The sequence below is a fragment of the Hoplias malabaricus genome, chromosome 17 (genome assembly GCF_029633855.1).
Source record: "Hoplias malabaricus isolate fHopMal1 chromosome 17, fHopMal1.hap1, whole genome shotgun sequence".
Lineage (NCBI taxonomy): Eukaryota > Metazoa > Chordata > Actinopteri > Characiformes > Erythrinidae > Hoplias > Hoplias malabaricus.
This window is the reverse complement of record NC_089816.1, coordinates 13,718,889-13,732,725: the sequence shown is the minus strand read 5'-3', so window position 1 is coordinate 13,732,725 and position 13,837 is coordinate 13,718,889. Positions and strand designations below refer to the sequence as shown.

The 13,837-nt window shown below is 34.9% G+C and overlaps 1 protein-coding gene across 4 annotated transcripts; it reads left to right on the top strand.

The window, feature by feature from the left end:
• Positions 1-98: 98 nt before the first annotated feature.
• ahcyl2a (adenosylhomocysteinase like 2a) lies at positions 99-12,291 on the top strand. Of its 4 annotated transcripts, XM_066648769.1 has the most exons (18): positions 99-228; positions 2,823-2,943; positions 5,143-5,254; positions 6,139-6,273; positions 6,420-6,520; positions 6,970-7,072; positions 8,299-8,393; positions 8,791-8,897; positions 8,980-9,096; positions 9,827-9,890; positions 10,001-10,089; positions 10,200-10,270; positions 10,755-10,849; positions 11,223-11,321; positions 11,447-11,515; positions 11,610-11,688; positions 11,814-11,934; positions 12,096-12,291. In XM_066648769.1, the coding sequence occupies exons 2-18, from the start codon at positions 2,839-2,841 to the stop codon at positions 12,100-12,102; spliced, it is 1,569 nt and encodes a 522-aa protein (XP_066504866.1). In that variant the 5' UTR covers positions 99-228; positions 2,823-2,838; the 3' UTR covers positions 12,103-12,291. The 4 variants fall into 4 exon arrangements, with proteins under 4 accessions (XP_066504866.1, XP_066504865.1, XP_066504868.1 ...); XM_066648768.1 differs by lacking the exon at positions 99-228 and having other exon boundaries at positions 2,610-2,943; XM_066648770.1 differs by lacking the exons at positions 99-228; positions 2,823-2,943 and adding an exon at positions 4,144-4,212.
• The last annotated feature ends 1,546 nt before the right edge of the window (positions 12,292-13,837 follow it).

The window sequence follows — 13,837 nt, the reverse complement described above, 5'->3', positions numbered from 1 at the left end:
AGCAATCTAGGCAATGCTCAACTCGAGATTGTACAATTTTGGGAGGTTATAATGCGAAAAAAACTACAAAACCCAAACAAGTGATGGTTCAACTGAATTATCTCCCTATAATAAAATGCAAAAATAATGAGTTTTTATTTGTTGCTTTGCACCAAAACCATTGGAAGCAAGAGAACAGCTCCTGTATTCAAGGAACCAGAGGTTTTTTTTTAAGAATAGCCCCAAGAGGTAGGCCTCAACTGAATGTCTCTGGGTTTTCTGTCCAGTGTTGAATAAAGTGGAGATCCTCCATGCCAAGGCTTCCACTGAAGAATCAGCAGTGCTTCTAGTTTGTGATCTGACATCAGTGTAAGCCCATCTGACTCATGCATGATTTCCAAATACTTTGCACATGACACAATTGTTCAATCTCTCAGGTTCAGCCTGAGAAGAGGTAAAAAAAACTTAACTTGGACAATCAACCGCTGGGTGGTTGTGGCCATCTCTCAGAGGGACAAAATGAAGGAGTAAGCAGCAGCAAAACTTTAGGTCACAGGTGTCTTTGAGCATTTCCTTTAATTTATAAGAAGTGGACAATAAGTTTTAATACTTTTCTGTTTGGGCAATCATTTAGGAAAATCTTATAACTAAGAAAGAAACGAATTGCTTGATATCTTTGATATTATTCAGCATCTGTCAAACGTTTTAAATATGTTAACAGGTCAATGAAGCACAATTATTATTATTATTGTAATTATTTATTTACTTTTATTTTTTTTTTTTTTAATAGACCTCCGTGGAACCTCAGTGCCGCCTAGTGGCATTGTAATGTATTTCAAATGATAACCTGGGACCTTGAGAAATAGTTGAGAAACAATATGAAGGTTAACTGGACCACCTGATGAAGTCCCAAGATTTTAAATATATACCTAATATATAGTGTATTATTAATAACATTTATTATTCACTAGCACTCATTCACGCTACCTAATTATAATGTATTCATTGATCTGTTCATGATGAATATGTGGGTGAGAAAACAGTTCCTAAGTGTATAATAGTGGCACAGATTATAACTGAGGAATAGATCATTGACACCTTTAACGTACTATTAGACAATTTGTTAATTTATTTAGACATACAACATCATTTGATTTGAGATATCAGTGGGCTTCATCAGCATAGCATTGGAATAGAATATTATGCTTATGCATTACTCTTCCCAATAGAAGTAAAGAATAAAGACCAAGCACTGATATTCGCAGAACACCATATTTGATTGTATGAAGTATGGTAGGAGGATATTTTATTCAAATATATTTCCAGCATATATTTTGGAGTAGTATTCCATAATCTATAGTATAAACGCTGCAGTGAGATCAAGCAGCACTAGGATAGAGATACAGCTCCTATCAGGTGAAAGAAGCAGGTCATGGGTTGTTCTTGTTAATGCTGTTTCAATGCAGTGATTGGGTAAATCACTTTTTGTAAAATTTGCTTAAATAACACTTGGTACAGGATCCAATAATCATGAAGATGACTCTAATGAGTCAGCTCACTAGGACTAGCAGGCCATTCATATATAAAAACAAATGTGTTTTGCTTCCTTTTGGGATGACATTTACGTACAATCACTTGGCTTTAGCTAAGGCAGGTTTGTAGTACACTAGACTGGGCTATAATTAATGTACTTGTGAAAAAGAGTCACTGAAGTTCTACAAATGGTTTTAAAAATTCTTTGTTTTGATACATTCCAAGTTTATGGCCAAGATTTATCCAAAAGAAAGAAAAAAAGAAAGAAAAGCTCTAAGCATATTTTAAAAGTCAGGTGATGCAGGTGTATTTTGTCACTGTGTGTACAGCCAACACCAGGCAGGAGTTGTCTGTAAGCAAAATTCACCTCACACTGACTGAGATGTCACTATTTTTCTGTTTATGTTTGCACCAAATACAAGCTCTACAGTGAATGTTTACATTCACTATTACATGGTATCATCAGTATCACCTGAGTGAATATGACCTAATGACCTCAGATATTGCTTTGTTTCATAGAACTCACTCATCAGTTTTATTATGTAGTCAATTATGTATTTAGACGTGCTGCTATTAAGGTCTGTTAAAACTAGTGTAGCACACACTGACCATGGTACAGTGACATTCAGGAGGTAGTGTAATAGTGTTTTTGGATTTATACTAAAAGAATGAAAATAAATATTTAATTTGATTCTGAATGTCAGGGTGATTTATGTCCCTCTGGCTGATGCGTGACTTTGGGCATGGTGAACTTAGGGTGATGTACCACTGCCCATAAGCATCCTGTTGTATTGCAGTGCTTTCTACAGAGATTAAATAAGCTATATGTGCACAGCAGAATTTCTCTTTCCACAATGAGTATACTTTAATGTTACTAAGGAAACAAATACAAGGGATGTCTTCAAACCTTTAAATTAAATCTAGTGCATCACTTAGAGATATCCCCATCCCACAGTCTGATGAAGGGCATTTAAGATACCCCTTTTACCCTCATGTTTACACTCCTTTACACTTCCTCACTTTTGTTTTCAGTTATTTTTCATGAAGGTTGTGTTTATGTGTCCAACACCAATACAGTCTTTTAGACAGGGTGAGTGGATAAGCACTGCCTGCATTAGTTCAGCAACTGCCCAGTGCTTCAGAGCCATGGCTAGCAATGAAGAGGACGGCAAGGAAAAGAACAGATCCCAGCTCAGTCCCCTAGCACTGTCGGTCACTCACAGTAATGATGCTGAAAGGGAGAATGCCAGTTTAGAACCCTTAACCAATAAGAAGCCTAATAGTGATGCAACATCTTTACCTGTGATCAGCTCTCAGCTGCTGAGGATGCTGGAGGCTGCCGAAGCCCGAAGGTCAGCGTATCTCCTAAGCACAGAAGAAGCATCCTCTTGCAGTGAAGGACAAGTCAGAGAGGCTCCCAGGACTGAGAGAGTGAGTTTCTAAAAGTCACCTCTGCATATCACATGTAAAGGATGTACATTTGCAAATATGCAAATAATTGACAGAGCTTTAAAATGTAAAGACATATTTTCTCTGCATGATTTAGTATTGCAGGTTTATTTACAGTTGAAAAGATTGTAATGTAATGTAATTTGCCCATGTAATCTGAATGTGTGTGTGAAGAACACACCTCTGGGAAGGTTCAGATAAAATTACAAATAGAAAACGTGCTAAACATTTGCACGGGTAGCGTTCTGTGTTTTATTTTGAACGCTAAATAAATGTCTTTAGACAAAAACAGTATTAAAAAAAAAGTATTATAGCAAATAGTCCTGGATTGCCTTGGTGTCAGAAAAAAAACATTTATTTTATTTGATATTTGTTCCCAATGTACTTCATTTTTCTTACAGTTTCTTACTTTAGATAATTTAAAAGTCTTTTTTTTTTGGATGCACGCACGTTTTGGCAAATAAGTTGATATTGTTCATAAAATGCAACTAGGATCTATAACTTGTGGCAAAAAAAAGAAAATATGTAACTAATTAAATGAAACTAGTTTATGATTTAAAGAAAAAAAATCTTAGGAGTAGGTTCAAAGTGCACATCATCCCCTCAAAAATGTAATTGTCTATTGTCTATGTAATTGTCTATGTAATTTTACTAGATGACGCACCTTACCTTTTAATCTCATCCTTGCCTTTAAACAAAAAGTAAAGAACAACAGAGATTTGTGTATAATTTACTTTATAGTGTAAGGGCATTGGCAGACTTCCCTGAAGTGGCTGTGCATTGTCCTTTGGTTGAGTGAGGTTGTTTCCATGGCATTCTCGCAGTCACATGGTCAGTAGAAACAATATAGTTTTACAGATTTTCTGGAGTTTACATGCAGTAAACGTGTCACATAAGAGACATTCACACTATCACAGCGTGTGTTTAACTCTTTTAGAATGATTAAATAACCTTGTCAAAACTTGCTCCTGTCCCATCAAGAGTTTAATCATTGTCCCAACTTCAGACACATTACACAGTGTGACCTTTCCAAAAGGTAAGGTCTTACTTCTCTCAGTGCTGAATTTAGCTGATTTTCACTGAGCCACTCTTCATTTTTAACCTCATCTCACTTTAGATTTGTCGGTGTAAACAGCCCTTACATTTTTAAATTAAGCTTTTAGTTAAACTGAAGTGATTGCCATGAAGAAAATCTACAGTTTGCTCAACCTCACAAAGAGCAGGGATGCTGTAATATCTCTCCATATAAAGGTAATTCTCTTTTCTGAAATGAATCACACATTTTTTATATAACAGCATTTTAAGATTTAAAAAGACTTTTATGATGATTTTTAAACTGTGCTAAAATATAAATATTTAAAACTATCTATTCCTTCACTCACTTTAGAGAGAATAAAAGTAACCTACAATTTGAAAGTGTTACTGAAGACAATAGCATTGCCTGAGTGTATTGTAGCATTCAGAACACTATGATACAAAATAGGGTCATATTTCATGTTGTACTGGTCTGTAAACTATAAATAGAGTTGAACACACCATGGTCAAATGATCTCTTTTTTTATTATTTTGTTCACATTCTAAGTGAAAATTAATATCCTCTATGGGGTTAGGATAAAATATAAGGGTTGCCATTAATTTTGTACTGGCCACATTTTATGCTTTTGTTCCTTCCTTAAATGTAGCCTATAAACAGTAACTGCATTAAACCAACACTATACTGACAAAAGTTTGAGAACACCTCTCAAATTTTCCTCTCAAATGTATCCCTCATTACAGCAGCATTTATTTTTCCGGAAAGATTTTGGAGAATTTGATTGTATTTAGCAATAAGTATTTTAGTGACATCTACTACTGGTGTTGGATGATTATAGAGATAACCAAAGAAAAAAATAACTACTCTGACACTTGTGAGATATTTAGAAAAGCAGGAGACTTGGAAAGAAATCTTAGAGATTTTTTTTTTTCATTTCACTCTTTTACTTTTGCCAGCTCGGGAGAAGGCAGTTCCCCTTTTTTGTAACTTCAGAACAAAACAGGGACAAAGTAAATGAATTAGGTCTTCATTTTCATCTGGCCTGGATAAACAAATGTAGGTAAACTACAGTGAAAAATGTCTAATCAGTCACAATCCTGTAGTCCTTTGTGTTCCAGAAGGTGATCATTAATTTCTTTCTCTCTCAGCAAACCCAGGTCCCACAGCAGCCCCAGGACTTTAATGAAAGACTCACTAAAACAGGCCGCCGCTCACTGTCTCGCTCCCTCTCTCACTCTTCTGCTGACAATCCTAGCTCAGGTATAAAAATACTGTCATGTTATTTAATATTTGCCGGCTTGTCAGACAGGCAGCTCAGATCTCATTTCTTGCTGTATCCTCTCTGAGGAGCAGCAGTCAGCTTTTTGACCAGTCAGGTCACACTGTGTTGTTTTGTCATTCAGGGGCAGTGCTTCCTGCCTTCCCGCCTTCAGTGTATTCACAACTGTGTCATTGCCATGACAACCAGTGTCGCTATGCCAGGAAACAGAACTATACTCTGACCACACAAATCTGATGATTTGATTTTTAGACTGTGTGACAAGAAGTTACAAGTCAGCAAGATGTGAACAAATAGTATGATTCTATTTCTTAATCAAATAGACTCAAACCCAGTCCCAAAATGTGCATGATTCAGCAGTCCAGATCTTTGTATGCACACAAGGAATGCAAACTGTAAGGTGTACCATTTCTAATTTGCTGATCAAAGGGGTTATCACAAGCACCTGTACTGCTGCCTTTGGTGAGTTCCTCAAGGATGTGTGGTCAGTACCAAATATCCTTGAGATACAGATAAGGTCCAATTTTATTTACAGACCTCTGACCAACATGGCAGAGAAAAGGTTAATTTTTGAATATGAATTTGTTTATTAATTGAACTTAATTAATAAGATGGTCTGTGCTTTCAGTCCATAGCCTCTTTATAGAGATATAATCGCAAAATAGAATTTCATGTTTAAGCAATATTTCTATAATGCTTGCTGTGGAAAACATGGTTTTCATGTAAACAGAATGAAAATATTTTGAATAGTATTAATAATAATAATAATAATAATAACAATAATAATTATATGAGCTTTATATAATAATGTAAAGGTTTATACTGAGGTTTAAATTGCATAAAAATTTTAATCTAATTGGTTCAGACCCAGAGAACTCAGAAGATGTGCCTTCTCTTCGAAATAAAGAGCAGTGGAACTCTAACGGAAGTAATGATTTCTGCATTAGGAATATCCACAAGGCTGCTTTTGGCCGCAGAGAGATAGAAATGGCAGAACAAGGTACAGTTTGTTGCTCCCAAATTACTACTTCATTATAAAAAACATTTACGGTGAATTAAAATATTTTCATAGTGATTTTCATTTCTACATGATTATGTTGATCTGAGCTGATGTCTAATACTGATGCTGATGATTTTTTGGTGAAGAGATGCCGGCTCTGATGATCCTGAGGAAGGCAGCTCAGGGAGAGAAGCCATTAGCGGGCGCTAGGATCGTGGGCTGCACTCACATTACAGCACACACTGCTGTGAGTGTGTTAACATGTTTCATTATTTAACCATATCGGTAACGAACAAAACAAAGTATAAGTGCCATCTAGGCAACATCTTTTTCAGAGAAACTGCTAAACAACATTTGGCAGGAACTTTTAGAATGTTCAAAAAGAACATGATTTTTTTTTGCAAGTATGCATTCTTAACGTTTAATGTACATTCATAGGAGAAGATTTAAATCTCAGGAAATTTGTAAGTAGACAAATATGAACTTATTCATTTACAAAGTCATTATGTCAGCAATTAATTTCACAAATATCTCAGATTATTTCAACTTGAGTTATTTGGAGTATATTGGCAGCTTATGGGATTAAATTATGTATTTACATGCTTACAGTCATTTTCGCACCATGTATCAACCTAAAACATAAAAGATTTCACTGTTTTCTAAGTATGCTAATGTTAATGTGTGATTACTCTTCAGGTGCTGATAGAAACTCTGACTGTGTTGGGGGCTCAGTGTAGATGGGCTGCCTGTAACATCTACTCCATCCAGAATGAAGTGGCCGCAGCTCTTGCAGAGGGAGGTAACCACTGGGTCATCAGTTCTCACTAGATAGACAATCCCAATGATGCGCATTCTGCTAGAAAATGTATTAGTAACTTAAACATTTGTGAACTGAAATACATATGATGTGGAAGCGACATATGCTGCCTTCTACACGACATCTTTTTCAGTGGTCAAAAAAAAACAAAAACAAAAAAAAAAAAAAAACAGTGTATGACCTATGCAGTTATCTAAAGATTTATATTGTGGAAGAAATCACTTCATTTTCAAAACTGGATTAAATCAATTGTATTTTTCCAAGTCACAAATAATTGTTTAATGCATTTATAAGTAAAGGTGATATAATCCAGTTGTAAACATTCTCTTCTGAGTTACATAAACAGATAAACAAACAGATAAATAGTACTTTTTCTGAAATGCAACAGTAAATTGGCACAGACTGAGTCAAATGTCAGTTTCCACTACAATGGCTCTCTCCCATGGACTTTGGAAACCACAATGGAGGTAATGTTTTTAGTTTTTGGGACTGAACATGGCTCAGCACAAACAGATCAGTGTAGTTTTTTCATTCCTCGTTGCACAATCTAGCTCTCACCGGATTATTTCATTGGCCAATAATCCAAGGAAAGTTTAAAACCCCTTAAAAAAAACAGCATAATTTTATGATCTGCCATTGTGAGTCGAATCAAAACACATGTAATCACTACTGCAGGTTGAAGGTTTTACAAAAGCCTAGATTGTGCTGGAGGTCTGCATTTTGTTGTAATTGACAAGTTTCTCTGGCCAGTCACGACCCTGCAATGTTTACACATCATGTTTACTCCCTGTTTGGCTCGCTTTGAACCATGAGTGAACATGGACTAGAAAATGAACCACTATGTGTGTTTGTCAAAAGTTTGTGATATAGACATATATCTTTGGATTAAGATTAAATAATTTTGGTCTAACCCTTCTATTATTAAATTTGACCATTTAAATCATGGTGCTTTGGAGGAATTCCAAAAAGAGAATCACATTGGTTTCCCTCAAAACCTATTGAGTAGATATCTGGAAATGTGATATAAGCATGAAGAACCCTTATGAAATTCAATTAAACTCTATATAATATAATGTTCTATATTAATTAAAACATTTTTTTAATAAATTTTACATTCAAGAACAAACTCTTTAGGAAGTATTAAGAATGTACTGTAATGTACAAATCACTGGGGAGCCTTATCTCTTTTTCCCTAATATTTCTGGCAGGTTTATCAGTGTTTGCATGGAAAGGAGAGTCTGAGGATGATTACTTCTGGTGCATAGATAGCTGTGTTAATGTGGAAGGCTGGGAACCAAACATGGTAAGATCTCAATCCTTTCTGTTATTTTGGGTAATGATAAATAGCAATGTTAATAATTATTTTGTTGAAGCACCTGGTAACAGGCCTTGGAGGCTTTTTACCCATCTAGCCAACACATGGTACTGTGTATGATAAATTTATACTCATTTTCAGCTGCTCCTGGGCATCCTGTTCTGTTTCATACTGTCTATAGACATTATACAAGCTGTTTGTGCACACAATTTAACATACCTAAAAACTTTTGGCAATGTACTCTATACTTGCAATTAGAAACATAAAGAAAATGCTTATGGCTTGAATAACCACAGGATTCAAAGCACTAGAAATTTAAGGAAAATTTTCAGACAAAATTGGAGATGAGATAACGTTTTATTATTATTATTTTTTTTGCCAACAGATTCTTGATGATGGAGGAGATATGACACATTGGATCTATAAGAAATACCCTCAGCTTTTTAAGAATGTCAGGGGCATTGTTGAAGAGAGTGTCACTGGAGTTCACAGGTAGCCAAAGGCTTGTTTAACAGCTTATTGTTGCAGTATTGTTAAAGCAGACACAAATTACTTATTAATTTCCTTTATATAGGTTATATCAGTTGTATAAAACTGGTAAACTCTGTGGCCCAGCCATAAATGTCAATGAGTCCATAGTGAAGCAGAAGTTTGACAACTATTACTGTTGCAAGGAGTCAATACTGGATGGGTAAGTGTCCAGTTTTCTCTTGATAAATTCCTTTACCTAATCCAATCTTTGGGAACATTTTTGATTAAGTTCATAGCAGGTTTAACCATTTAAAGATTTAGTGATGGCTGGTGATTACAAATCATATATTAACTGAAAATCACAGAACCAATTCTAAACATTAAGCTCAACATTTTGTGTTTATAAGCATAAGGATTATATTATGATTTGAATTAAATATTTGTTTACATGTTTTACATGTTGAAAATGAATTAACAAAGTATAGTAGTTGTTAACCTCTATTCTTCTTCTTGTTATTAGTATTATTATTAAATGGCCATTATTTATTTTCATATAAGAATAACTCTCGTTTGTGTTGATTTCCACACAGTTACTGAACGACACGTTTCAGTATGTATGCCATGGAATTTAAAAGTGTAAATCTGTCACAAGCTATGTTTTAAATTCTGTAATATATTTACTGGAGTTAATCATTTTTACCACCTGCATGTAGCAAAAACTATTCATGATTTTTGTGCAACATACATGAGATAAATTAATTAGTTTATACTCTGTAGAGAGGCTCCTCTCAATTTATTTCAGTATCTTAGATACATCCACTGGGTGTTGGTATAATGACTATTTCATAACATGAAGGAAAATTTTGGAGAAATTGAATGTCAGTTTTGGAACCCATTTTGGCTTTTTTTTTAACTTAAATAATATTTATTTTTCTTTATGCGTCTGTCAGACTGAAGAGGACCACTGATGTTACTTTGAGTGGGAAGCGAGTGGTCATCTGTGGTTATGGAGAGGTTGAGGAAACACCATTATATTGTGTCCTTAATTTATTCATAATAACACACCTTCTCCTGTATTGACTTGTTTATTTCTTCGGTCTGTGTTTGTATGTATTTGTATGGAGGTGGGAAAAGGCTGCTGCGCTGCTCTGAAAGGGTTGGGAGCGATTGTATATGTGACAGAGATCGACCCCATTTGTGCTCTGCAGGCCTGGTATATACACTATTCATTTACTAATAGTGACCTTCCCACAATTCACAGGATCAAACACTGATGTACCTTCTGTTGTAAATTAACACTAATGCTAGCTCTGTTTTTCTTAGCATGGATGGTTTTCAGCTGGTCAGACTGAATGAAGTGATAAAATTGGTAGATATCGTTATCACTTGCACAGGTAAATTTCACCAGTGCCAAGACTTTATAAAACACACACACACACACACATATATATATATATATATATATATATATATATATATATATATATATATATATATATATATATATATACAAAACTCCAACTTCTTATTGCACAATACAAATAAGTTGACAAAATTACCTTTACAGTGGATTTATTTCAATACTTCTGACCCCCACACTCCCCAGGGTATGATTTGTCAGTTTGTTTGTTTTTGTTAGATTGATAAAATCATCTGTTTGGTGTATAATCATTTGTGAAAAGAGCTAGTTGCATTATGTTTCAGTTTCCTCAACACACATAAAAGTTGTGTATAATTGCTGAATATTACATGCTAAATCTATGATCAATTTTTAGTAAAATATTGCATATTTGAATATCAAAAAGCACAACAGCTCTGTAGTAAAATGTAGTACTGTATTATAATTATAAAGAGGTATAGTGACTTGTTGATTTACAGGAAATAAAAACGTGGTCATGCGGGAACACATGGAGCGCATGAAGAATGGCTGTATTGTATGCAACATGGGACACTCCAATACAGAGATAGATGTGGTAAGAAATTTGGCCAAGAGGCCAGGAATACAAACTTTTATGTGGTCATTTGTCTTTTTGGTTGAACTTAATATGACTTGGTGCCAGAGTTGCATTTGTAGTCTAAACACCTGATGCCATATCACTGCACAGTGTAGCACTCTGCGTCATTAAACCCTCCTGATTCAGCTCATCAGTAGTGCCGTTATACAAGGAGCTGAATAAGGAAAACTCTTGTCTTTGTAGAGCTTAAGCTTCAGCTCTAGAGGGTACACATACTGATCATGAAAAATCTTCATATTTGCTAATCCTTTCTAATACACAGAGTTATTCACACCCCAATACAACTTATTGTAGATCAACTTTGAACTACTGGCCCCTTTTGTGTCCTCAGGCAGGTCTCATGACACCAGATTTAACGTGGCGACCTGTAAGAAAACATGTGAATCACATCCTCTGGCCTGATGGCAAAATATTAATACTGCTAGCAGAGGTGAGTCAACACTATTTATGAATAAAAAAATATATATATTGTTTACAGATAATGAAAACCAAATAGCACTTATGCCTGAAAATTTTGTGTGCACTTTGACTCTGTGCTTGCACTTGATTCTGAAGGGTCGCCTCCTAAACCTGAGCTGCTCAACTGTGCCTATTTATGTGCTGTCCATCACAGCCACAACACAGGTGATTTTGTTCTTTATATCATTTACAGAGTCATTATTCCAGATATAAATCACACCTCTCTGATCTGAATGCTGAGAGCCTCTTGTCTTTTTAGGCTTTGGCATTGATTGAGCTTTTTAATGCTCCTGAGGGCCGCTATAAACAAGACATTTATATGCTTCCCAAGAAGATGGGTAAGCCATGTTCATTATTAGTTTTTTCTGGCAACGGATGGCTGTACTGAGGATCCAGTTTGTCAACTTTTAGTGATAGTGCCAATTCTTAGATAATAAGATCTCAATAAATGATGTGCTTTCAGATGAGTATGTAGCAAGTCTTCACATCCAGAGCTTTGATGCTCATCTAACAGAGCTTACAGATGAGCAGGCCAAGTACATAAGCGTGAACAAGAACGGACCATTCAAGCCGAGCTATTACAGGTGCATTACTAATGCATGCTCATAAACAAAACAAAAATATGTAAAAATTGTTATTTGAATTTAAGCTCATGCATATCCTTATACCAACACCCCCTGTTATGAAATCATATAGTCATCAATTTCTTTGTCTTTCCTCTAATCAGAGTAATGTATTTTTTTAGGTATTAAGCTGAACAAAGGCTGAAAACATGAAAATTCCATCTAAACTGGATCTGGATCATTGCTACACTATAACGGATCTGTGTACACAGACAATGACACCACCAACGGCTTTATTTATTATAATTTTCCTGAACACAAGCGAATTAAACTATTTCTATTAAACAATATTTGTTACTGTTCATTCCAAAAATAACACCTTTATTCTTAAAGACTGCACATGTGAAAATACATTTAACAAATCCAATGGTTTTCTGTGTTGATAACTCCATCTGTAATGCTACTATAATTGGAATGTTATAAAATGAATTTCATATGTGTTGCAGTAAGCTTTAATCTGAGCTGTTTTATGCATTTTATGCATTAAGTCATACATAAAAACAGCATACATGTTGCTGAAAGTATAAAGCTGTCCCAAATCACGTCTTCCTATAGTACACTTTTAAAAAATATCATACAGTTGTGCAATGTTGTATAAGCAGGTTCTTTGCTGTTCTAAATGAGAACTGGCATTTATAGAGTATACATCCAATTTACTTCACACATTTGGAATTTAGAATCACACAGTATGCCACACTGTGAGTGTGAAGAAACTTTAAAAATCCACAACAAAGAACAAAAATGGTTCTTTATGGAACCAAACAGTGTTCTTCTATGGCATCTCTCAAATAACCTTTTGTAGCGTATTTGTAAGGCTGAGAAAGAAAAGGAGAAGCAAACCACCTCTTCATTTTGATTAGAATGGCATTAGACAGCTCAACACACTTGGAGGAGAACATTAACTGCTAAGTTCTGTTAGATCAATTTACAGATGCTTCACTGCTTTGCAACTTATTGAATAATGTAGAGGAAGAATCAGTTGTATACACAGATGTGCCACTCGGGAGACTACATCACAAAAGTAAACATCAAAACTCTGTAAGGGTTTTTTTTTCAGTATTTCATGAATTTTAATGAAAGTAAACATAATCAAATCTACTCTCTTTTTAAAAAAAAGCATGCAGTTGTTTGAGTTGTTTTCCTCATGTCCATTATTGGTTTTTTTTGTTTTGTTTTTTTTTGTTTGTTTGTTTTTTTTGGGCAGAGTGCTGATGCTTTTTTCTGACAGTTCTTGAGAAGCAGATTGATTGAGCAGTTTTACATCAGTTTGTGTACCATTATAAGTCTGATTCATTTTGAATGTATCCCTCTGCACCATCTCAGCGTCATCTCAACACTGGTTTCTCGTTCTGTGTCATCTTATTCCTTTTCCTTCACCGTGTTATATGGCTTGCTGGTTTATTGGTTCATTTTTCCTGACACACTATATTCAATGCAGTTTTTATACAGGGAAATCCATGCTGGACCCATCTCTGTTCACAGTATTTCTTCTTCTCTTTTATACTTTACCTGCTCAAAGCTATATATGTTCAAGCACAATATGTAGAGTCTAATACAATGCCTCTGATATAGGGTGTAGACCAATACTGATAAGACTCAACAACAACAAAATATTTGTTCAGACTCTTTTATCAGCTTCTGTCCAGCAGTAAGCTAACTGTTCTCTGTCAGAAAACATTCTTGTTTAAATATAGCAAAGTTTCGTTAAGGAAATAGTCTCATTTCAAATGCAAAACTGATCAATTTAGACAAAGAGTTAAGATTTTAATTTAGATCTTAGGACAAAAAGGATTCATTTTCATAAAGCAAAGTGGAACACAATATATTTGTATATCATTGTAATGGAAGCTATACAACAGTAACA